Source organism: Oncorhynchus tshawytscha, linkage group LG33 (genome assembly GCF_018296145.1).
Source record: "Oncorhynchus tshawytscha isolate Ot180627B linkage group LG33, Otsh_v2.0, whole genome shotgun sequence".
Classification (NCBI taxonomy): Eukaryota; Metazoa; Chordata; class Actinopteri; order Salmoniformes; family Salmonidae; genus Oncorhynchus; species Oncorhynchus tshawytscha.
Genome location: NC_056461.1, coordinates 21,261,785 through 21,288,086, shown reverse-complemented (window position 1 = coordinate 21,288,086; position 26,302 = coordinate 21,261,785). Strand labels below are relative to the sequence as shown.

Sequence of the window (26,302 nt, the reverse complement as noted above, 5' to 3'; positions counted from 1 at the left end):
ATCACTTTTATGCTCAACATAGCCACTTCATATTCGCACTCTCATGCCGGAATGGGAAAATACCCTTTCTATTTTATTCAGCTAAGTTAAATTAAATTCTACTTACTATAAAAATGATATATAAAATAAGGGCATGGGACTTATAAGAATATATTGTCTGCTAATTGAACTAGCCTACGGCATGGCCGACTCAAATTCTGTTCTTTTAAAATTGACTACATTTTATTCATGTTTCTTTAGACCTGCCCAAAATAAATAATGGATTTATTGTGAGTGTACATTAAAATAGATTTATTGACTTTTTAAAATGTAGATGCTCCCAATACCGAACCCCAGCGGTACAGCTTCTGTAACATCCAGGAAACGAGACTTAACACCATCAGAAATCAGACATTGTGTCCTGTCTGACAGTTCATTCTCAAACCACTTGCAAGACGCCCGATCCAGATCCATTTCAGTCAACCTTTGAATGAGAATGTGACGGCCAACAGTGTCGAAGGCAGCACAATGATGATTTTTAGGACCTACGCAATTTAGCACCTCTAAAACAAGTGTAGTTTAGAGGTGTCTACCCTCAGATCCCAAACAGATCTAATTGGGAATCTTTTGTCACCATAATCAAACATTTTTTTTATAATTATACAGTGCATTTGGAAAGTATTCAGACCCCTTCCCTTTTTCCACATTTTGTTACCTTACAGCCTTCCTCTAAAATGGATGAAATTATGTTGTTTTCTCTCTCAATCAAATCGACACACAATACCCCATAATGACAAACCAAGCCATGAGGTCGACAGAATTGTCCGTAGAGCTCTAAGACAGTACTGTGTCAAGGCACAGATCTGGGGAAGGTTACCAAAATGAAGGTCCAAGAACACAGTGGCTTACATCATTCTTAAATTGAAGAAATTTGGAACCACCAAGACTCTTCCTAGAGCTGGCGGCCCAGCCAAACTGAGCAATAGGGGGAGAAGGGCCGTGGTCAGGGGGGTGACCAAGAACCCAATGGTGACTGACAGAGCTCCAGAGTTCCTCTGTGGAGAATGGAGAAACTTCCAGAAGGACAACCATCTGTGGCCAGACAGATGCCACTCCTCAGTAAAAGTCACGACAGCCCACTTGCAGCTTGCCAAAAGGAACCGAAAAGACTCTCAGACCATGAGAAACAAGATTCTCTGTTCTGATGAAACCAAGTTTGAACTCTTAGGCCTGAATACCAAGTGTCACATCTGGAAGAAAGCTACGGTGAAGAATGGTGGTGGCAGCATCATGTTGTGGGGATTTTTTTCAGCGGCAGGGACTGGGAGACTAGTCAGGATCGAAGCAAAGATGAATGGAGCAAAGTACAGAGAGATCTTTGATGAAAACCTGCTCCAGAGCACTCAGGACCTCAGGCTGGGTTAAAGGTTCACCTTCCAACAGGACAACAACCCTAAGCATACAGCCAAGGCAACGCAGGAGTGGCTTTGAGACAAGTCTCTGAATGTTGTTGAGTGGCCCAGCCAATGCCCAGACTTGAACCTGATCGAAAATCTCTGGAGAGACCTGAAAATAGCTCTGCAGCGACACTCCCCATTCAGCCTGACAGAGCTGGAAAGGATCTGCAGAGAAGAATGGAAGAAAATCCAAATACAGGTGTGCCAAGCTTGTAGTGTCATACCCAAGACTCGAGGCTGTGATCGCTGGCAACGGTGCTTCAACAAAGTACTGAGTAAAGGGTCTGAATACTTATGTCAAATTAAAGTTTTTAAATTTGTTTTTAAAAAAAGGGACATTTCTAAAAATCTGTTTTTGCTTTGTCCTTATTGGGGTAGTGTTTAGATTGATGGGGGGGGAACAAATATTTAATCTATTTTAGAATAAGGCTGTAACGTAACAAAATGTGGAAAAAGTCAAGGGTCTGAACACTTTCCGAAAGGACTGTGTGTCAAACACTCACAATTTTGGCTACTTTTCCACACTTTCTGAGGGTCTGTACAGCGAAGGAGTGTGGCACACTGTCCATGGGAATGGCGTTCACCTGCACCACCCGGTCATTCTCACTACAAAACAATTTACATATGATTATTAACATATGAGGATATACAAACTGTACACACATTAGCTCCTCAAAATGACAGAACACTTGATTTCTCATGATGACTGATTGACAAGCAGTACGTACAATAGCAGGCCATCGGCGGGCCCTCCCTGAAGTACGTCAGATACCACTATGGACATCTCCCCGCTTTCCTCGTTGGGGTTGTCCCGCCCCCCGGACACTGCAATACCAAAACCCATCTTGGGGTCCTGCAGTGAAGAGGACATGTATTAGAGATGTGTTTGTATGGGTGTGCGAGTGCCTGTGTGACCTCGTCTGTTCAGGTTAGTGTGTGAGTAAATGTATCTGTCTGTCTAAGTTTGTGATGAAGTCTTTATGTAAGATAAGCCATACATCCTACCTAGTGTTTAGGTGTGTGTGTGTGTGTGTCTCTCTCTCTCTCCTTGTTGTCTGTGTGATGTACCTGCCCCCGTGCTGACCAGATGAGATTAGAGCAGAGATTTAAACACCCCCATCTCCTCTCCCATCTGTACTAAAAACATTCCCTGCTCCGCCCGCGAGAGTTTGGCCGACAGCGTCGGCATGTGATGGTCGGTCGAAAACTCTCTATGCTATGCCCAACAGTACCTGTAACGGCTAAAGGAGCATCACATTAGCCCGTTACACTCTCTCTCTATCCTCGCTAGCAGATTGTATGACAGCTGGATGTGGAAGGGTCAGTGATGTGGTGGTTAAAAAAAGCAGCTTTATAGCCAGAGCAGAGTGAGTGGAGGAGACAATGAGCACGAGCGCCACACGATTAACTGTCCTGGGCAGATGTGATTGCATGCATGGCATTATTCCAGTCTGTGTGCTATAGATGGGTGAACATGTACTAGAGTGCGTCAGATGTTCTGAAACACATCTTAAAAAAAGGACCCACGGTGTATTGCATTGTAATCTGGTGGTGTAGCCGCGCATGACAATTAGAATTCAATTCTGTTTTGGTTATAAAAGTACACATTGAAATGTGATAGTCGCAGTGAAGTGTTGTAGTGTGTTATGGTTGCAGTACTTAAACGGGTTGTATTGTGTAGTAATCCAGTGTGGTGCTGTATGTGTGTTGTTGTAAAGCTGGACTCACCCTCTGCAGCGTCACTGTGTACTGCTCCCACACGGTTTCCTCCATGACTGGGCTCTATGGGAGAAGGACACATTCCACAATGAACAGGAGATAACCATGTGTCTCTCTCAGTTCAACAGGACATACTGAGGTGCACACTATTAGCTCAATCATGAGGGACCATGCCAAACATCATGCTCAAAATCTCACATACCCAACAGAAAGGTCACATAAGATAACCCTCCGCTATACCCGGCACAAATAAATTCCATGTTCCCAACCAATACCCTCTGAGCACATGGTACAGTACACACCAAATAATCAGCAGAATCACACATGGACTACTGCTTCCGCACACCCTCAGCCTTACACGAACCATCCAATACAGTACACATACCAGCTGAAAACAGAGAACTTGACCAAAGTACCCACCCACATTTTAACCAACTGCTACACCCACCATGAAACACCTGCTGATCGGTCTACCTTTCCACCCAGAGACCACCTGTCTAACTAGAGCCAAGCTGGAGTCACTCACGAGCCCCTGGAGGATACGGATGGCCTTGTAGGTGTGGATCCACTTCCTGTGCAGGTGTAGGACAGTCTTCATGGTTCCTTCTCTGCTCTATCTACCTCCACTGACTATTTGCTCTGGCTGCCTGAGCTGCTACGCCACGACCTCATCCATTCCCACAGCGGCCACACCCTGCATTTATCTGCCTGCCTAGCTTTGACGTAAGCTCTATTTTGCTGGCCTACATTCAGCGCAAATCCCACCGTCCACAGAATGTAAACACACAATTGCAAACGCGCCGATGATTAAATACACATGCACACAAAATAACGTGCATAGATGGACCGAGATAATCGCACACCGACATATACGAATGAGTATATGCAGATGTACGTGTGAACGCATTTAACTCAAATAGGGTAAATCCATTTGAATACAATCACTTTTTGACAGCATCCCTTTTGATTTAAACGGAACCTAAACCTCCCATCGTAGAAGTGGTCAGAAAGTGACTTTTTGGACCCGAATGCCAAAATATTCAAGAGATAAAGGTGCTCAAAGTTGACCCATTTTGCATACCCTATCATACCATGTTTTCATCACTGAAAAAGATAAAACGGTTGAAATTGACGTAATTTAAAAAGCTTACAAAACAGGGTTGTCAAACTATTTTATAATGTATGTAAAACTATATGACAAACATTCATTTTTGAATAATTAAAATGTAATTTCATAATGTTTCAACTTCATATTCATAATCTCAAGCACCACCCCAATATCAACATGTGAAAATGGCACGTTTATGTAGTAAAAACAATATCCTTTCTCTAAGTGTTTCCAATGACATAATCAACCAAGTCGTAGACAATTAGTAGGCAATGCCTAGTCACAATTGGTCAAAAATCACATGATGAAAACCGACGAGGTCACTGGAAGCACTTATCTGTGTGTTTTTTAAGTTGTTTTTTTTAACTACAAAACTTAGACACATTCCATTTTGAAATATGCGGAAGTGGTGCTGGAGTTGATTAATATGAAGTTGAAAAATGGTTAGTTCCCCTTTAACGCCAACTATCTAAAAACACAAACTCTGATTGTTTACATAGTCACGTACATTGTAGCGTAGACCCTATTTTACATTAGCTAACGTGTTCTGCCTGCCATTGGTTGAGACACAACATGCTCTTGAATACAGGGTAACTGTCATGTTTTGGCTGATAAATGCACTACTATGGGAATAAAATTGACATTTAAACTTTCAAAATGATACCAAGAAGGATGGTTGGATGTCCACACATCAGAGAATGTTGACTTGAATGGGAATATATGCTGTTTTGAATTATACTGTCAACCCTCCATAGGAAATCTATTGAAATCATAGAAATATAATTGAATAGACATCAAGACCTATCATTTAAAAAGATTCTCTGGTACTTTTGTATACTTTAGAGTCAGTAGCTCTGAAAGTAGCACTCATCAGCCAAAAGTGGTCCCCAAAAATTGGGTACTATATCACATACAGTACCAGGCAAAAGATTGGACACAACTTTTGCTACTCATTCAAGGGCTTTTCTTTATTTTTTACTATTTTCTACATTGTAGAATAATTCTGAAGACATCAAAACTATGAAATAGCACATACAGAATCATGTAGTAATCAAAGTAAAAACATTTTTTAGATTCTTCAAAGTAGCCACCCTTTGCCTTGATGACAGCTTTGCACACTCTTGGCATTCTCTCAACTAGCTTCACCTGGAATACTTTTCCAAACTTCTTGAAGGAGTTCCCACATATGCTGAGCACTTGTTGGCTGCTTTTCCTTCACTCTGTGGTCCAACTCATCCCAAACCATCTCAATTGGGATGAGGTCGGGTGATTGTGGAGGCCAGGTCATCTGATGTAGCACTTGGTCTTTTACCAAATATGGTAATCTTCTGTATACTACCCCTACGTTGTCACAATACAACTGATTGGCTCAAACTCATTAAGGAAAGAAATTCCAGAAACTAACAACGCACACCTGTTAATTGAAATGCATTCCAGGGGACCCCCACATGAAGCTGGTTGAGAGAATGTCAAGAGTGTGCGAAGCTGTCATCAAGGCATAGGGTGGCCACTTTGAAGAATCTCAAATATAACATCTATTTTGAACACTTTTTTGGTTACTACATGATTCCATAGTTTTAATATCTTCACTATTATTCTACAATGTAGATAATAGTAAAAATAAAATAAAAGCCCTTGAATGATTAGCTGTGTCCAAACTTTTGCCCGGTACTGTATGTGCACCACCTCATTGCACTCTCCCTCTGTTGTGTTGACAGAGACGTTGGGCCTGCCCTGCAACCTTATTGGATATCGCTGGGCAGGCCTCTTGCTAGCTGTCACTCAAATGCCAGGGGCTGAAACACATTGGCTATAATTCAAATTGCTAGGGGTTCAAGAGAACAGTTGCTTTCAAATGAGGTATTTCTGGGCTAATTGAGGTACAGTTATTATGCATATATGAACTACACATTGACACATCCAGCACAAAGCGGGAGGTTAAAAAAATGCTTTCTTAGTCACCGAAGTACCAGAGCATGTTTTTAAGTTAACATTCGCTTGGTGGGTGGACCAGCAGTCAACTTTGTTTTTGGTAGTAATTAAAAGTTACAATTTCTATTAAATTAAAATGTCAAATGGTCTACCAGCTAACTTGCAGTGGTTTGAAGGGATAGGTCCAGTCTATGAATTATATTTTTATGTTTGAAATGACACCCACCCTCTATTCAAGAGAATGTTGTGTCTCAACCGATGGCAGGCACAACACAAAAATCTCAGATGCGAAATGAGGTCTAAGCTACAACATATGCGAATATGAAAAATATATGAGTTTCTGCGTTTAGATAAATTGACATTATGAAAAGGATAGTTTTGTTTTAAATTATATATGTGTTTGTCATTCAGTTCCAAAAACTCACTTCTTCCATGGGAAAACATGTATGAAAAGGTTTCAAATCAAAAGAGATGTCAAAAAATGATTGAATTTAAATGGATATACCCAATATGCACACACAAAAGCAAACACTTTAACCACATGCTATATTCTTGTTCAGACAAAACAACAAATGTCATGCACGCACGCACACACTATAATAAGACAACACAAACAAGCATACAAATCCACTACAAAGCCTTACACAAAACACATGCCAGGTATGCCTATAACTCCAGCACTGCAATTCTAAACAGTTCTCATTATTGTGTGTTTTTATCTACAGGGCAGCCATCAGACTAGTCCACTCTAGAATGTCTTCTAGTAGCAGTACGCCCTCTACTTGCAGAACAGCTAGCTACACTACACGGGGTGCCCAAATGCACTCTATCAAAGACACTAACAGATTTCAAGGGATAACATTTACCTACACTACTGGGTTAAAACCACTAGTAGGCTCGGACTTTAGAGTGATTTCCAACCTGTCAGAAATGTCCAGATCAACCAACCCATGTCAGCTAACATTTTATTGTAATGTTTGACTCACCCAAACATCACAAAAACACATGGCAAAATGTGTAGAATTGCAAATGTTCTATCTGCCAACGAGGGGGGTGAACAGTTTGTGTCATGAACAGTGCTTGTGCCCATAGAAATAGACGCGGGGGATGTTGTTACCCAATGCTCGAAGAAGGGTCCGAGTTAAAACGTTTTTTAAAGACTCTGTAAAACAACTCAGTATGTTGAGTGAGTCCGAGTGCCGAAAGAGACGACAGTATTAGGATGTACCAATTCAAGATGGAGGTAAGTGTCTCGATATTTTATCTCAACAAATACGTAGACCTATAAAACGCAGTCCATTACCACAACCAAATAATTTATATGAAAACACCCAACTAATGTTCAAACCAATGAAATACAACAAACATTCATTATCGTTTGGAATTCTGTCAACTTTATTTTGACAAAATGGATCCTTCCAGATTACTTTAATAGATTTTTCACCCCTGGGTGTCCCAAGACTAACAGAGGCACGTCAGTCGGTTCCAAAAATGGACAGAATGATTGTTAGTTGTAGAGTTTCAGTGTTGTAAAAAGGACAGGTTTTTCAATCTAACAATGCAAGCTGAATAAAAATATTAATATGCTGGTGTGTTGTTCCAATATAAGATTCAGAGTTGTCAAGTTATGTAGCCATCAAGCGTAGCTCCATATCATTGCATCAAAGTAAAGTAGATAACAGTGCTACTAGTAGCCTCAAGATCAAACAGCATTTCCGGTTGCACATGCATTTAGCGCAATAATCTGTTGTGATGGGTGGCCTGAATCTTTTCCGCTGAGTTCTCTTTCAACTGCTTTTATGGAAGACTCATGGTTAAATATGCATTGGGTGAGGTGCGTGGGCCAGCAACTTCCAAATAGTGCTAAGGGATACATTGTGAATGAGGAACATGAATAACCGAAGGATGATGCAAGGTAATAGATATCCAGCAGAGATTTTCAGACAGACTTTTAAACCATATCCTACTGCCCAAACCACTCTTGATTTCCTGTTTACAGAGTAGATCACAAAATGGCAATGTATAAATCATATGTCCAACCACACACACTCACGGTCTTAGGGCAGATTAGGATGGGTAAAGAATACACGTACAAAGTTTGCAGAAATGATGACGTACCTTCAGATTAGCAGAGTAGCTGGGTGAAGAGAGTTGACGGAGACACAGGTACTGTCCAGTAGAACCTATCCCAGGAGCAGCTAGATCGGTACAGGTCAGTGTTGGACTGGTCAGTACTGGATGTGTCCCTGTGGGGAGAGACAAAAGGGCTTTCGATAACCATTACGATCAGAGTTCAACTTTGTATAAGGAGTTTTAATTGTCAACCTATGTAAAATGTAGCTCGGAAGAAAAAAGTAGAAACGAATTAAGACAAATATTTGATCTTGTTATGGTGGAATCAATTAGCATACCATGTAGTGTTAATTGGTATGTCTGTACATGTGTAAGAGTTGCTTCCATCCCCCTCTCCTTGCCCCAACCTGGGCTCGACCCAGGGATCCTCTGAAAACAACAACTGCCTCCCACGAAGCATCAGTACCGATTTCTGCAAAAAAGCCATGGCCCTTGCAGAGCAAGTCTCAGAGCATGTGTGACGTCACAAAATGAAACGCTACTAGCGCGCAACGCTAACTAGCTAGCCATTTCACACCAGTTACACATGTACTATAAAAACCTTATTTTATTGATTAACATCTGTATTATTGAATGTCATGTGATATGGACATGCAGCGATAAAGCATTTGTCTAATGCTATTTATTCTGCCCGTCGAATACAAAAATCATAAAAAAATAAATACACAAAAAAATGTAAAAAAATGGATTTGATTGGTAAGAGGGCAGAGGAGGGGGGAGGGGACAACAAGGAGAGCCAGTGTAGCTGTAATCTGTTTGCATTTGAGCCAAACATATGCTCTGCTATTTGGCCTTGTGTCAGAAGAGGAATAAATACACCTTACATGTTGTGTTTTTATATTTTTGTAAGGTGTAGGTCCCATGTTTCATGAGCTGAATAAAAAAATCCCACAAAACCCAAATGCACAAAAATAAGATTTTCTGCACAAACTGTCAGAAACCGTCTCAGGGAAGCTCATCTGCATGCTTGTCGTCCTCACCAGGGTCTTGACTTGACTGACTGCAGTTCGACGTTGTAACCAGCTTCAGTGGGCAAATGCTCACCTTCGATATCCACTGACACGCTGGAGAAGTGTGCTCTTCAAGGATTAATCCTGGTTTCAACAGTACCCAGCAGATGGCCGACAGCGTGTATGGCATAGTGTTGGCGAGTGGTTTGCTGAGGTCAACGTTGTAAACAGAGTGGCGGTGCGGTTATGTGAACACAATTGCATGATAATGCACGGCCCCATGTCGCAAGGATCTGCACACAATTCCTGTGAGCTGAAAATGTTCAAGTTCTTCCATGGCCCGCATACTAAGCAGACCTGTCACTCATTGAGCATGTTTGGGATGCTCTGGTAACTTCACACAGCCATTGAAGAGTGGACAACATTCCACAATCAACAGCCTGATCAACTCTCTATGCGAAGGAAATGTGTCACACTGCATGAGGCAAATGGTGGTCACACCAGATACTGACAGGGGTTCTGATCCATGCCCCTACCTTTCAAAAAAAAGGCATCTGTGACCAACAGATGCATATCTGTATTCCCAGTCATGTGAAATACATAGATTAGGGCCTAATAAATGTATTACAATTTACTGATATGAACTGTAACTTAGTAAAATCTTTGAAATTGTTGCGTTCATATTTTTGTTTTGACTAAATGCTCAGCTCGCGTTGTTTGCCTTTTCCTGTTCAACTGTCTCCCCAATACCCTGACTCTAGCAGTGTTAAGATGTGCAGGTAAACTACAGGCAAGCTTCTATCAGCATATATTTATTATAATTTTATTTGACTTTGAGGCAAGTCCGTTAAGAACACATTTGTATTTACAATAACGACCTACCCTAGCCAAACCCTAACCCGGACGATGCTGGGCCAAATGTGCGCCGCCCTATGTGACTCCCAATCACGGCCGGTTGTGGTACAGCCTGGAATGAGACTACATAATTAGGAAATCTCCAAACTAAGAATACTGCAATCTATGTATCTTAGGAGAATGATTGACCAATGTTGTGTATAGTGAATTACTGATCTACAATGTCCTCAAAAGTGGTCGAAGGATCACACACACAAAACCTCAGTGGGTGAGGGGTCATATAGCACTTTGTGACATGCTGATGTAAAAAGGGCTTTATAAATACATTTGATTGATTGATAAATAAATCAAAACACACACAAACTAAAGAAAGGTTCCATAATGGATCCAGTGAGTGACTGGACTGGGTCAGCTCAGGAGAGCCATGCGACTCACAGGATCTCTGCTACATTCATAGTCACACTCAAAGCTCTATGACCTGAGCGGGAACTAATGACAACACACATGTTCATGCTGTAGCATGTAGGCTAGAACCATCTTGTCTGAAACATCTATACATTCTGGCACACACACACAATTGATTATTTGTAGTGCAAATGATTCAACTACGTTAGAGGTGCAGTAAATGCGTGTACTTGAATCCACCAGAGTTAAGCTACATGCTATCAACACTAGACCCACATTAATTTCACACCAACACACTCATCCACCACACCTCAGCTTCACTCACCCTGGGGGTTTCCATCGCTTCCTCCCAGGTGGTAGGAGCTCTCTTTTGTTGAGGGGGACGATCCCCATGGCCGCCTGCATGATGGTAATGAACTTCTTAAACTTCATCTTTGAGCCCTCAGCTGTTTCTTCACTTACACCCCATGCTACTCACAACGGTTCCACTAACATACCTCACTTCCCTCCGCAATACTCTAAACCCCTGACTACCACCCCTCTCTCCCACCACTGTGCTCACTGCCATCACACATACACTGAACCCTGCCCACTAGCTACTACATTTGCGATAATGAGCCCCGTGTCCCCTACCATCAGCTCTGACAGATGTATTTCCCCCCCCAGAGAAAGAAAATGGACAATTACAGCCACATTACAGGCGGTGGGCAGGCCCAGAGGGGATGACAGCAAGTCACTCTTATACAATTCTGGAGATCTCTAAACATTGCAGCCGGGATAATTCCGGTACTAAGCCCTAATAGATCATGTATACACCCCACCCCATTTTCTCATAATCCCCACAGAGGCTTAGTCCTCTGGCCATTAACACCCAGAACCCCCCATCATTACCATCCTCACACCATACCCACTCCATCCCCCAACAGATCATTCATCTAGCATGTGACAAACACAACAGGTGTAGTAGACCTTACAGTGAAATGCTTACTTACAAGCCCTTAACAATGCAGTTAAGAAAATACCTTTTCTTTAAGAGATAAGAAAAACAAATAATTAAAGAGCAGCAGTGAAATAACAATAGCGAGATTATATACCGGTACAGAGTCAATGTGCGGGGGCACCGGTGTCAAGGTAATATGTACATATAAGTCGTTATTAAAGTGACTATGCATAGATAATACCAGAGAGTAGCAGCAGCATAGAAGCGGGGTGGGGGGGATGAAAATAGTCTGGGTTGGCATTTGATTAGCTGTTCAGGAGTCTTATGGCTTGGGATAGAAGCTGTTTAGAAGCCTCTTGGACCTAGACTTGCTTCTCCGGTACCGCTTGCCGTGCGGTAGCAGAGAGAACAGTCGATGACTAGGGTGGCTGGAATCTTTTACAATTTTTAGGGCCTTTCTGACACCGCCTGGTATAGAGGTCCTGGATGTCAGGAAGCTTGGCCCTGGTGATGTACTGGGCCGTACGCATTACCCTCTGTAGTGCCTTGCGGTCGGAGCCCGAGCAGTTGCCATACCAGGCAGTGATGCAACCCTTCAGGACGCTTTCGATGGTGCAGCTGTAGAACCTTTTGAGGATCTGGGGACCCATGCCAAATCTTCTCAGTCTCCTGAGAGGGAATACGTTTTGTCGTGCCCTCTTCACGACTGTCTTGGTGTGTTTGGACAAGGGTTGCACATTTTGGGGAATATTCAGAGGAGGAAACTTTCTGTGGGAATTAACGAGAATCTGCAAATTATCTGCAAAATATGCAAATTAATATTAATACCATTTAAAAGTAGATGTTTTTTTGCATTGGATATATTTACCATATCATATGGAGACAGAAACAGAAACCTTTTACCTTATCAGTAGACATAATTGCAAATGATTCAATCCTTCCAATATAATTGTTTTTTTAAATAATAATATTTTACAAATTGAACTTTAAATGAGTTGACTCTTCACATGGAATGATTTCACTGAACAACAAAAGATAATATTGAATGATCCATCACATCTCCCAAAAATGTTTTTAACATACATCTGTAAAATGACAGTCTGGAAACTAAAGCCATGGTTGTCTTCCTCTCAGGGTTCCATGTCTTCTCCCTGGACCTCGTCAATGTACACCTCTTGAACATCAGACTCTGAGGCCTCATCTTCACAGTCACTTACCAACCTTGTTGAGGATGGCTTGTTTCTTGTGTGTTCCAAAACAAGGAGCTGTTGTGCTCGGAAGCAGCTGATGTTGGTGGGATTTGGAGGATGATGGAGGCAACAGGGGAAAGAGCCTCAGATTCACAAAGTCCCTTCCACCAGGTGGGCGATTGAGATATGTTGGCACGACTGCTACATTGCATCTCCATCCCAAAGCCCTTGCTTGGAAGTGTACTTCGCCAGACTGCCAAGAACCTTGCCTGTGGCGAGACACAGTAGTGATGACACCATAGGCCTTGTTGATCTCTGCACCAGACAGGATGCTCTAGCCAGCATACTTGGCATCCAACACGTACGCTGCGGCGTGTATGGGCTTCAGGCAGAAATCTTCACGCTTTTTGATGTATTTCAGCACTAGTGAAGTGGGCAGGAGCAACAGTGAAGTGGGCAGGGCAGTACAGATTTCTTCTCTTACATCTGCAAACAGAGTCTGAACATCAGACAGGATGGCATTGTCCACCTCAATCCAAGCAATGGCTACTGCTATAGGTTCCAGGAGTTTCAGGCTGCTACCACACTCTCTCAAAATACACTGCTCAAAAAAATAAAAGGGACCACTAAAATAACACATCCTAGATCTGAATGAATGAAATATTTTTATTAAATACTTTTTTCTTTACATAGTTGAATGTGCTGACAACAAAATCACACAAAAGTTATCAATGGAAATCAAATTTATCAACCCATGGAGGTCTGGATTTGGAGTCACACTCAAAATTAAAGTGGAAAACCACACTACAGGCTGATCCAACTTTGATGTAATGTCCTTAAAACGAGTCAAAATGAGGCTCAGTGGTGTGTGTGTGGCTTCCACGTGCCTGTATGACCTCCCTACAACGCCTGGGCATGCTCCTGATGAGGTGGCAGATGGTCTCCTGAGGGATCTCCTCCCAGACCTGGACTAAAGCATCCACCAACTCCTGGACAGTCTGTTGCTGGATGGAGCGAGACATGATGTGCTCAATTGGATTCAGGTCTGGGGAACGGGCGGGCCAGTCCATAGCATCAATGCCTTCCTCTTGAAGGAACTGCTGACACACTCCAGCCACATGATGTCTAGCATTGTCTTGCATTAGGAGGAACCCGGGGCCAACCGCACCAGCATATGGTCTCGCAAGGGGGTCTGAGGATCTCATCTCGGTACCTAATGGCAGTCAGGCTCTGGCAGTGCTCCTCCTGTTCCTCCTTGCACAAAGGCGGAGGTAGCGGTCCTGCTGCTGGGTTGTTGCCCTCCTACGGCCTCCTCCACATCTCCTGATGTACTGGCCTGTCTCCTGGTAGCACCTCCATGCTCTGGACACTACGCTGACAGACACAGCAAACCTTCTTGTCACATCTCGCATTGATGTGCCATCCTGGATGAGCTGCATTACCTGAGCCAGTTGTGTGGGTTGTAGACTCCGTCTCATACTACCACTAGAGTGAAAGCACCGCCGGCATTCGAAAGTGACCAAAACATCAGCCAGGAAGGATAGGAACTGAGAAGTGGTCTGTGGTCACCCCCTGCAGAACCACTCCTTTATTGGGGGTGTCTTGCTAATTGCCTATAATTTCCACCTGTTGTCTATTCCATTTGCACAACAGCATGTGAAATTTATTGTCAATCAGTGTTGCTTCCTAAGTGGACAGTTTGATTTCACAGAAGTGTGATTGACTTGGAGTTACATTGTGTTGTTTAAGTGTTCCCTTTATTTTTTTGAGCAGTGTAAATCATCCAGGAGGATCCTCTTGATGTGGCTGTCCATATCGGCAGACTGTGATATGGCCATTTCTTGGGGATTCTTTCTCCTCCAGGAGACTGTCAAACATGATGACAACATCACCCCAATGGGTGTTGCTGGGCAGCTTCAATGTGATGCTCTTATTCTTCTCACTTTGCTTGGTGAGGTAAATTGCTGCTATAACTTGATGACCCTTCACATACCTAACCATTTCCTTGGCTCTCTTGTAGAGTGTATCCATTGTTTTCAGTGCCATGATGTCATTGGGGAGCAGATTCAATGCATGAGCAGCACAGCCAATGGGTGTGATGTGAGGGTTGGACTCCTCCACTTTAGACCAAGCAGCCTTCATGTTCGTAGAATTGTCTGTCACCAGTGCAAATACCTTCTGTCGTCCAAGGTCATTGATAACTGCCTTCAGCTCATCTGCAACGTAGAGACGGGTGTGTCTGTTGTCCCTTGTCTGTGCTCCTGTAGAATACTGGTTGATGGGCGGAGATGTAGTTATTTATTCCTTGCCCACAAACATTCAACCACCCATCAGAGATGATTGCAATACAGTCTGCTTTCTCTATGATTTGCATGACCTTCACTTGAACTCTGCATCCAGCAAATGAGTAGATAAATCATGTCTAGTTGGAGGGGTGTATGCTGGGCGAAGAACATTCAGAAATCTCTTCCAATACACATTGCCTGTGAGCATCAGAGGTGAGCCAGTTGCATACACAGCCCGAGCAAGACATTCATCAGTATTTCTCTGACTACGTTTCTCCATTGAGTCAAAACAAAAAAACATTGAATTCCAGGAGGACCATGAGCTGTTGCTATCGATAAGGTGTCTGATTCATCATTTCCACCTCGAATAGAAGTAGAGGGACTTTTGTCAGAGGTTGCTTGTTGTGAGCGCTGAGGAAACTTTATGCACTTGGCCAGATAATTCTGCATCTTTGTTGCATTCTTCACATATGATTTGGCACAGTATTTGCAAATGTACACAGCTTTTCCTTCTACATTAGCTGCAGTGAAATGTCTCCATCTATCAGATAGTGCCCGTGGCATTTGCCTGTAAAGATTACAAAAAAGTTTTAAAAAAATAAACAAACACAATTCCATGTACAGATAAATGAATTTAAATTTAAGCAAAATTCCCCAAATTCCCGGTCTTAACTTCCCATGGGAAATTTCCAGAAACTTCCTGGAAAGTTTCCGGCCCTTTGCAACCCTAGTTTCCTGTAGTTCACAATCCTCTCTTCTGTCTTGATCACGTTGAGGGAGAGGTTGTTGTCCTTGCACCACACGGTCAGGTCTCTGACCTCCCTACAGTCTGTCTCATAGTTGTCGGCGATCAGGCCTACCACTGTTGTGTCATCGGCAAATGTTATGATGTGTTGGAGTCGTGCCTGGTCGAACAGGGAGTACAAGAGGGGACTGAGCACGCACCCAAGGGGCCCCCGTGTTGAGGATCAGCGTGGAGGATGTGTTATTACCTACCCTCACCACCTGGGGGCGGCCCGTCAGGAAGTCCAGGATCCAGTTGCCGAGGCAGGTGTTTAGTTCTAGGGTCCTTTAGTTTAGTGATGAGCTTTGAGGGCACTATGGTGTTGAACGCTGAGCTGTAGTTAATGAACAGCATTCTCACATGTGTTCCGTTTGTCCAGGCGCGAAAGGGCGGTGTGGAGTGCAATAGAGATTGAATCATCTGTGGATCTGTTGGTGCGGTATGCAAATTGGATTGGGTCTAGTGTTGCTGGGATAATGGTGTTGATGTGAGCCATGACCAGCCTTTCAAAGCACTTCATGGCTACAGACGTGAGTGCTACGGGTCGGTAGTCATTTAGGCAGGCTACCTTAGTGTTCTTGGACACAGGGACTATGGTGGCCTGCTTGAAACATGTTTGTATTACAGACTCAAGACAGGAAGAGGTTGAAAATGTCAGTGAAGACCGCTAGCCCAGACAGATTTCCAGGACATGTACGAGCATGCGCTGACAAACTGGCAAGTGTCTTCACCATTTCATTCACATGTATGTATGCCCTGTCACCCGCTGACAGTACACAGCCATGTCCCATGAGGGGAAATAAATAAATGCATCGGGCGAGCTGCCAGCCAATGCAAACCTCCGGGCAGGAATGATATTCCAGCAGTTTGCATGTCTGGATTACCGCTCTCTGTATGGCTGGTCAATGACAGCAGAAGATTTCACTGCCAGTGAGCAGGGCATAGAAATCCCTGAGCACTCCATGGGCCCCAAACAAGCAGCAAGCCTATAAATAACAGTCTCTTTTATACCCAGTTAGGTAACAAACACATAGAATTAAGCACTTTTAAATTGCTTTGCATTGTGCATCATCCAGACAGCAGGCACAGTCTAAGGGATAAAGAGCATGAATGATGCTACCACTGTGCTGACTGATGACTAGAATTCTAATCTAAAACCTTTACTTTTTCCAAAACAGCTTAATACATAGAATCAAGTTCTTTATAGTAATCTCATGAAATATATTCCTAATATGAATTCATGTAGTCAGTGGCACGTGCACAAGTGTAAAGACAGTCTTAATGGACGTGCGCAATACAAAATTATAACCAACTCATCGCTATTCTGCCACAAAATTGGAAGAGACAATTAGTCTGTCTGCCTAAAAATAAATATCATAAATGGCTTAAAATGTTTAGTATAAATAAATAAATAAAAAATACGTTTCACTTCAAGTCAAAACGTTTGACAGCAATACCGTATAAAATGTAAATCAATTAGGGACAGTTTTTTGATGTCCCAATACCTTGGCATCGGGTCTATAAACTGACATAACACAGACATAAAAATTGTATCCACAAGTTCCTCTGACTCTGGGCAAGTAGATAAAGGGCCTCATTGCCAAAATCCCGAAGTATCCCTTTAACTGAGTTAATTCTGCTGTACTTAGTGATTTCTAAATAGGTAGCCATTGAATGTCTACTTGCGAGTTGTTTTATCCCAGTCGGTTTCACTGTGACCCTGCCCTCACCACGTGCAGTATTACTGTAGTATTTTGCTCGATCTGCTTTCACATTATACAATGTCCATATGTACAGTGAGCTCCAAAAGTATTGGGACAGTGACATATTGTTTGTTTTGGGTGTGTACTCCAGCACATTGGATTTTAAATGATAAAATGACTATCAAGTACAAACTGTCAGCATTAATTAGAGGGTATTTTCATCCATATCGGGTGAACCGTTTAGAAATAACAGCACTTTTTGGAGATGGTCCCCTTAAATGGGGGGGACTAAAGTATTGGGACAAATTCACTTAAAATGTGAAGTTAAGTATTTGGTCTCATTTATCTAGCACGCAAGACTACATCAAGCTTGTGACTCCACAAATGTTGGATTGAATGCATTTGCTGTTTGTTTTGGTTGTGTTTCAGATTATTTGGTGCCCAATGGAAATGGATGGTATATAACGTATTGAGTCATATTAGAGTCACTTATTTTGTAAAGAAAAATGTTTTTAAACACTTCTACATTAATGTAGATTCTACCATGATTACGGATCATCCTGAATGAATCAGAAAGTTACAGAGGCATACAAACCCCGCCTCCCTCCCCCACATGTAATGGTGAAAGGTTAGCATGTCTTGGGGGTAGGATATTTGCGAGTAACTCTCACTCATCATTACTCACGATTCATTCAGGACTATCCACAATAATTGTAGCATCCACATTAGAGTAGAAGTGTTCAGAAACATTTTCTTTTTTACAAAAAACGTGACTCCAAAATTAAACAATACACTATTTACCATTGATTTCTATTGGGCACAAAATAATCTGAAACACAACCAAAACAAACAGCAAATGTATCCAACAAGGTTGTAGAGTCACAAGCATTGGGTGCTAGGAATACGGGACCAAATAACTAACTTTGGAAAACAGGAGACCTTTTGATAGGCCATCATTAATAAGAATGTGTTCTTAACGGACTTGCCTAATTAAAAAGGGTAAATAAATACGAAAATGATTGGTTCCAATACTTTGGGACCACTAAAATGGGGGGACTATGTACAAAATGTGCTGTAATATCTAAACGGTTCACCCGATATGGATGAAAATACTGTCAGATTAAAGCTAACAGTCTGCACTTTAACATAAGTCATTGTATCATTTAAAATTCAAAGTGCTGGAGTACAGAGACAAAACAACAAAAATGTGTCACTATCCCAATATTTTTGGAGCTCACTGTATTTGGAATGTATATGCCAGATGGAGACATGTCAATCACAAATATGTCTGAGTGAGAGACTTTTTGCCTACTGTAATGCAAACTGGTTTTATAGCATTTTGTATTATTCTGTACGTAAAAACTAGACTAAATTTAGTATGATATGTATTAATTTATGGGTATGTTACGAAACACAATTTGTATTATATGTTACAAATTTGCCACACATACAATATGTTATGAATTCTAGCTAGGTGGCTAACGTTAGATAGGTTAAATGGTTAGGGTTAGCTAAAAGGGTTAGGTGAAGGGTTAAGGTTGGCTAAAAGGGTTAGGTGAAGGGTTAATGATAATGCACGGCCCCATGTCGTAAGGATCTGTACACAATTCCTTGAAGCTGAAAATGTCCCAGTTCTTCCATGGCCTGAATACTCACCAGACATGTCACCCATTGAGCATATTTGGGATACTCTGGATTGACAGCATGTTCCAGTTCCCAACAATATCCAGCAACTTCACACAGCCATTGAAGAGGAGTGGGACAACATTCCACATGCTACAATCAACAGCCTGATCAACTCTATGTGAAGGAGATGTGTCTTGTTGCATGAGGCAAATGGTGGTCACAGCAGATACTGATTGGTTCTGATCCTAGACCATATTTTTTTTAAAGGCATCTGTGACCAACAGATGGATATCGGTATTCCCAGTGATGGGAAATCCATAGATTAGGGCCTAAAGAATTTATTAGAATTGACGGATTTCCTTATTTATATATTTCTGTACCTTTATTTAACCAGGCAGGTCAGTTAAGAACAAATTCTTATTTTCAATGATGGCCTAGGGGCAGGGCGACAGATTTTTTACCTTGTCAGCTCGAGATTCGATCTTGCAACCTTTCGGTTATTAGTCCAACGCTCTTTTTATTTTACCTTTATTTAACTAGGCAAGTCAGTTAAGAACAAATTCTTATTTTCAATGACGGCCTAGGAACAGTGGGTTAAATGCCTGTTTAGGGGCAGAACAACAGATTTGTACCTTGTCAGTTTGGGGATTTGAACTTGCAACCTTCCAGTTACTAGTCCAACGCTCTAACCACTAGGCTACCTGCCACCCCATGAACTGTAACTCAGTAAAAATGCTGAAATTGTTGCATTTATATTTTTCTTCAGGATAAATGGAGTGACTCGGATTCACGTACAGAATAATACAAAATGCTTTGAGACCAGTTTACGTAATGATGTCCCTGAGTAATCACTGAGACAGTCAACATCCCACAGTTGAGAACTAATCTAAGATAAGCGTGCAGTGATTTTAGGAAATGAATGCACACAGATAAAAAATCTGAAGCTATCACGATGAATGGTGATGAATCTTATTGTAAAACAAATGCCTAAACCTGCAGCATTCAGAACTGGTCACGACTCCGATCAAAGAAGGCCTCACATTAAAACATACATTCAGTTCTTACAAACATAGTCTGGGCATGCTGACTGAAATAAAGAAATGGAGTAAAAGGAGATGATATATCTCAATATCTCTTCTCCACATGGTGTGTAGTGAACCTTATCTCAAATAGATATTTGGGATCTGCTATTCTGAATAAGGTCTCAGTGCTTTGGGTTAGACATACCCATAGCCCAATAAATGGACTAAATGAGTCTAACATTACTCCTTATAGTCCAAGGACCTTACATGTTCAACGGTAAGGTCTACACTTGTTTTATTCGGCGCATGTGACGAATACAGTTTGATTTGATGTTCTGTTAAAAAGGGGAATTGGCTCTGGAAGTCAAAACAGTCAAATACTCTAGAGCTGGGCGGTATACCGTATTTTACGATATACCAGTATTGATGCACAAACCGTTTTGGGTTTTTACTTTACCCTCTATAACACTATTTTAATGTTTGGTTTGTTAAAATGTAATACACTAGGTGTAACGTTCATTTTATAGTTTACTTTGCTACTTAAGTCATCTCTCTCCATGCCGCTTTTTCCACACAGACCTAGTCCCGCCCCAGCACTCAAGGAGAGCATTTGTTGTTCCACGACTGAGACACTTGTGTTCAGTCTAGCACATGCAACAATGTTGATGACAATGATGCAGTTTTCACTTTGCTTCTTAATATTAATCCACCAGTGTTCTATAAATGACACTATTCATTTGTGTTTCTTACATCTGCAAACAGCTAGTTTGTATTTTCTTAGCAAGTTGGGCCTCAATCTTGTTAGCCGCTAATGCTAATCGCCAGCTAGATATTAAATGTACTGAGTCAGAGCAAGCGTAATTAGCTATACAGCCTGATAATACCAGTAATGGTGTAGACCTAAATCAGCGTGTTGTTTGTGCAACAATATCTTCTAAATCAAAGCCAAATACGCAAAGAAAGAATGTTAGCTACTTCATGTAGCTAAGTGAAATCATTAAATGTGGCCAAAGATGATAAGAGTTTCCTAGGGGAACCAATCAACACTGTTTCCTACCCTATCACAATAACTCCTCCCTGGCATTTTCTATCATTGTCATGTCAAACACTACGCAAAGTGCCCACGATTATATTGTAACTAAAAAATTAGAAAAATCATTCTAGTTTCATGATCCCAACAGTTCACCTATGTGTTAAAAAATAAGGCCTAGATTGTTTTGCCTATATCATGCAGCCCTACGTGGCAGTGTGGAAATGATCTCAAATGAGTGCAGGAAATTGATGAAAAATTATTTTTGGTTGAAGTTGAATTGAACAGTATAAAACAATCAGAATGGAGAAAGACCCACTACTCATAAAGCGATTTATTTAGAGGCTATATTTAGAGGCCTGTGAGCTAGGGCCTCTTTTTAAGAGGAGGCCAATAAAAACAGTTATAAAACATTAATAGTTCAAATTACTCTGCAAGACACCAGTACCCAAAATGATAGCCTAAATTGCAATGCCTACAAGTTGAAGTCCTATTTTATTTGGATATGCCAAAATGGAACATCAAATTGTTAAAATGATAGGCTAAAGACCTTCGAGGAATTTAGAATACACACATGGATTTCAATAAACAAATGGATAAGACTGTTCTATTCTCTTTGATATAGTTCATATTGCAACTCAGGCAAATGAGGCTGAGGGGTGCTTTTCCAAAGGCGCTGCTGCAAGCAGATAACAAGCTCTTCAACTGGGCAGCAGTGTCGCGATGGAGGGAATAGCCTATACGGAGACTACCTAAGACCACTGCAACAGAGTTATTGTAAAGTGGGGAATAAGTTTATGCCAGACATAGCCTCTGTTTAACCTCTCCCTAGTTCATTTCAAAGGCCATATGTCCATGGCCCGATTCATACAAATCATGTAAAATGATTTTAAATTCATATAAACCCCTCCTACAGAATATGCTTTGGCAAGATTGAGTGATGAAATATATTTTTTATTTTTATTTTGACTGGCAAAGACTCCAGTGTTCATACATAATTGATATATTCACCAAATATCTATTATATTCTGTTTCGTTATTCCTGGTATATACTGCTGGTTATGATTGCAGACAAAGCCCAGAGAATGGGATGGTGCCGTATTGAATTAGTCATATTTTGATTAGTCATATGCATGCATGGGGATGTCCACGTCTGTAGAGAAATCAAATCAAATCAAATTTTATTTGTCACATACACATGGTTAGCAGATGTTAATGCGAGTGTAGCGAAATGCTTGTGCTTCTAGTTCCGACAATGCAGTAATAACGAGCAAGTAATCTAACTAACAATTCCAAAAAAAACTACTGTCTTATACACAGTGTAAGGGGATAAAGAATATGTACATAAGGATATATGAATGAGTGATGGTACAGAGCAGCATAGGCAAGATACAGTAGATGATATCGAGTACAGTATATACATATGAGATAAGTATGTAAACCAAGTGGCATAGTTAAAGTGGCTAGTGATACATGTATTACATAAGGATGCAGTCGATGATATAGAGTACAGTATCAACGTATGCATATGAGATGAACAATGTAGGGTAAGTAACATTATATAAGGTAGCATTGTTTAAAGTGGCTAGTGATATATTTACATAATTTCCCATCAATTCCCATGATTAAAGTGGCTGGAGTAGAGTCAGTGTCATTGACAGTGTGTTGGCAGTAGCCACTCAATGTTAGTGGTGGCTGTTTAACAGTCTGATGGCCTTGAGATAGAAGCTGTTTTTCAGTCTCTCGGTCCCAGCTTTGATGCACCTGTACTGACCTCGCCTTCTGGATGACAGCGGGGTGAACAGGCAGTGGCTCGGGTGGTTGATGTCCTTGATGATCTTTATGGCCTTCCTGTAGCATCGGGTGGTGTAGGTGTCCTGGAGGGCAGGTAGTTTGCCCCCGGTGATGCGTTGTGCAGACCTCACTACCCTCTGGAGAGCCTTACGGTTGAGGGCGGTGCAGTTGCCATACCAGGCGGTGATACAGCCCGCCAGGATGCTCTCGATTGTGCATCTGTAGAAGTTTGTGAGTGCTTTTGGTGACAAGCAAAGAATTTCTTCAGCCTCCTGAGGTTGAAGAGGCGCTGCTGCGCCTTCCTCACGATGCTGTCTGTGTGAGTGGACCAATTCAGTTTGTCTGTGATGTGTATGCCGAGGAACTTAAAACTTGCTACCCTCTCCACTACTGTTCCATCGATGTGGATGGGGGTGTTCCCTCTGCTGTTTCCTGAAGTCCACAATCATCTCCTTAGTTTTGTTGACGTTGAGTGTGAGGTTATTTTCCTGACACCACACTCCGAGGGCCCTCACCTCCTCCCTGTAGGCCGTCTCGTCGTTGTTGGTAATCAAGCCTACCACTGTTGTGTCGTCCGCAAACTTGATGATTGAGTTGGAGGCGTGCATGGCCACGCAGTCGTGGGTGAACAGGGAGTACAGGAGGGGGCTCAGAACGCACCCTTGTGGGGCCCCAGTGTTGAGGATCAGCGGGGAGGAGATGTTGTTGCCTACCCTCACCACCTGGGGGCGGCCCGTCAGGAAGCCCAGAGAATGGGATGGTGCCGTATTGAATTAGTCATATTTTGATTAGTCATATGCATGCATGGGGATGTCCACGTCTGTAGAGATACACCTAGCGGATTGAAAAGTCACTGTTGTAGGCATAATACAGCTAGTGCCATCTAGACTTGGCCAACAAATCCATTACATTAGCAACCTAAATGTGAAGTAAACTCAACTGAGGGGTAATAGAGACTTCACTTTTAAACTTTCCTGACCATTTATTTTTTAATTTGTAAATACTGTTTTCTACTTGTTCGCGTAGCAGTCCTCACAGGCCGTTTTGTGTACATTTTTTGTTGGTGAGATGAAAACTGCCAAAACTCAAAGCAAGATTTGTTAAAGACTAAAATGTAAGTCCGTAATCGTAACATGGTGTTTGTATGTTCACTGATTCAATTTCACATTGACGATTCATGCATGGCTTTTCTTACTAACGATAGTACGTTCAACCTTTTGGCAGCTATCTGGTTCAATACTTATGCTTCCAAAACGTAACGCAAGCAATGCGCGTTAATGTGCATCGGCAAACTCCCCCATACAGAGGAAGCTTTCATCCAAAGACTTGTGTGTGTAACATAACGGCACTGAGTCATGATCAAAGGCTAGAAACACCCATAGCCACACTCAAAGACACCAGTTAATATTTACAAAATTATAATCAGTATAAAATAGGTTTTGGTTACCCCAAAAAGCAAGAGTGGATGAATAGTTGAATAGGTCAACTACTAGACATGAACAAATGGAAATGGTTCAGTAGTAACATTGAGTTGAGGCCTCCTCAGAAAGTAGGCCAAATCGTGACGTTTCTGTAAAAGAATAGCCCTCATGAATGGGCTACAAAGGACAAACACTGAGGCCGCCCAAGCCTGATCAGTTATAATTGTACTATATTTTCTGAAGTTTGATGTTTTACTTTAGAAATAAAGCGCATGTTATGGCTACTGTGAACAATGGTCAATACCCAAATAAGGCAAGAGAAGCAAACTGAGAGATTATACACTACGTTACGAAAGGCAGTTTCGAAGTTTGACTTACCTAATGAAAATTCTGGATATTTGGTAGTTTGCGATGGAAAACCACAATTAAAAACCGAATATGATAGTACACCAGCAGAAGGTGTGTTTTGAAGTAAGAAAAAAGCTGTTCGTTTTGCGGCAATGCTTTGCGTTTCCTGGTTTTTGCAGGTATGGGCGTGGAAGTTGAAACTGCAGGTGAGTCACGCACGGTGCTGTAGACTACCACGTGACCACACGTAGGTGAGTTCAGTTCCGCATAAGGGCATGAGTCCGGTCAAATGTACACTTATATAGCCCACTTTCCGTTCGGATGTCCACACTCCCCAGTGAATTGTACAGAAACTGAATGTCAGCTCATTAATATGTAAGGTGAGACAAAGCCGACTCACTCCTGCCAATCACACACTCCTTATAATTCAAAGTAGGGCCTAATCCACACCGAAACTATGAATCATACCTGGGAAGTGAAACATAAACTCATCATCCACTCAACCATTTTTATCTCAACCATTACCATCCCTACCGACATGTTATCAATAGGCTACAATTTTGATTCAGTGCTTCTACTTCTGGATTGATTGCTGTTTGGGGTTTAAATACATTTTTCCCCCTCAATCTACACACAATACCCCATAATGACAAAGCGAAAACAGGTTTTTAGAAATATTTGCAAATGTATTAAAAATAAAAAACACATATCTCATATACGTAAGTATTCAGTCCCTTTGCTATGAGACTCGAAATTGAGCTTAGGTGCATCCTGTTTCCATTGATGGTCCTTGAGATGTTTCGACAACTTGATTGGATTCCACCTGTGCTTAAATTCAATTGATTTGGTGCTTCAATTGAAGGTGCTTCAACACATGACTGAGTAAAGGGTCTGAATACTTAAGTAAATACGATCAGATGTGTATTTTTAATACAAATGCAAAAATGTTGTTTTTTAAACGTTTTGCTCTGTCATTATGTGATATTGTGTGTAGACTGATGAGGTGTAAAAAAACAAATCAATTTTAGAATAAGGCTGTAATATAACAAAATGTGGAAAAAGTCAAGAGGTCTGAATACTTTCCGAATGCACTGTATGTTGATAGCCTGTTGTATGTTTCCGTGATGTCAGCTGTTGCGTTTCTGCATTTGAAAATCATGGATGGGTTCATTGTTTTCAAACAGGGTATATTGATAGCATTGGCCTGCAATGTCCATAGAAGATTGTAGTAGTGAGAGTCCTTGATGTGTATAAATGTAGTGGTCTCCAAACTGTGATCGATGGAAGCCTTTTGAATTTTCCTGTGCATCTCCAGATAATGAAAACAACGTTTGAAGCCACAACAGCCCATTCTAAAGGCGTGACCCGGGAGGACTTGGCTGTGAATCACCAGGGCCCAGTTTTTCTGAGATTATCTGAATTTCCGTTATCAGATAGAATAAAAAATGACACAGGTATGTTGATAGCCTTGAAAGAATTAATAGAACGGGAGTCCCCATTCAAACCCATGTTTTTTAAACTCACATGAACAGATAAAATGTATATATTTTCTATGTTTAGTTTTCACTGAAAAAGCTTCTATATGGAATATTGATAGCGTTTGCATCTATCATAACATAAT

The 26,302-nt window shown here is 41.6% G+C and overlaps 1 protein-coding gene across 3 annotated transcripts in view; it reads right to left on the bottom strand.

Annotated features, from left to right (window-relative positions):
* LOC112230958 (tight junction protein ZO-2) overlaps positions 1 to 24,868 on the bottom strand; it is a 37,676-nt gene extending 12,808 nt beyond the window's left edge. Inside the window, exons 1-5 of one of the 3 annotated variants that reach the window (XM_024397395.2) lie at positions 24,712 to 24,868; positions 8,314 to 8,441; positions 3,165 to 3,218; positions 2,165 to 2,289; positions 1,940 to 2,042 (exon numbers count right to left, since the gene is read on the bottom strand). In XM_024397395.2, the coding sequence (XP_024253163.1) occupies positions 1,940 to 2,042; positions 2,165 to 2,289; positions 3,165 to 3,209 (273 nt within the window). In that variant the 5' untranslated portion in view covers positions 3,210 to 3,218; positions 8,314 to 8,441; positions 24,712 to 24,868. Of the gene's footprint in view, positions 1 to 1,939; positions 2,043 to 2,164; positions 2,290 to 3,164; positions 3,219 to 3,681; positions 3,792 to 8,313; positions 8,442 to 24,711 lie in introns of those variants that run through there. The other 2 variants (XM_024397393.2, XM_024397392.2) reach the window with 2 other exon arrangements.
* Between the last annotated feature and the right edge of the window lie 1,434 nt (positions 24,869 to 26,302).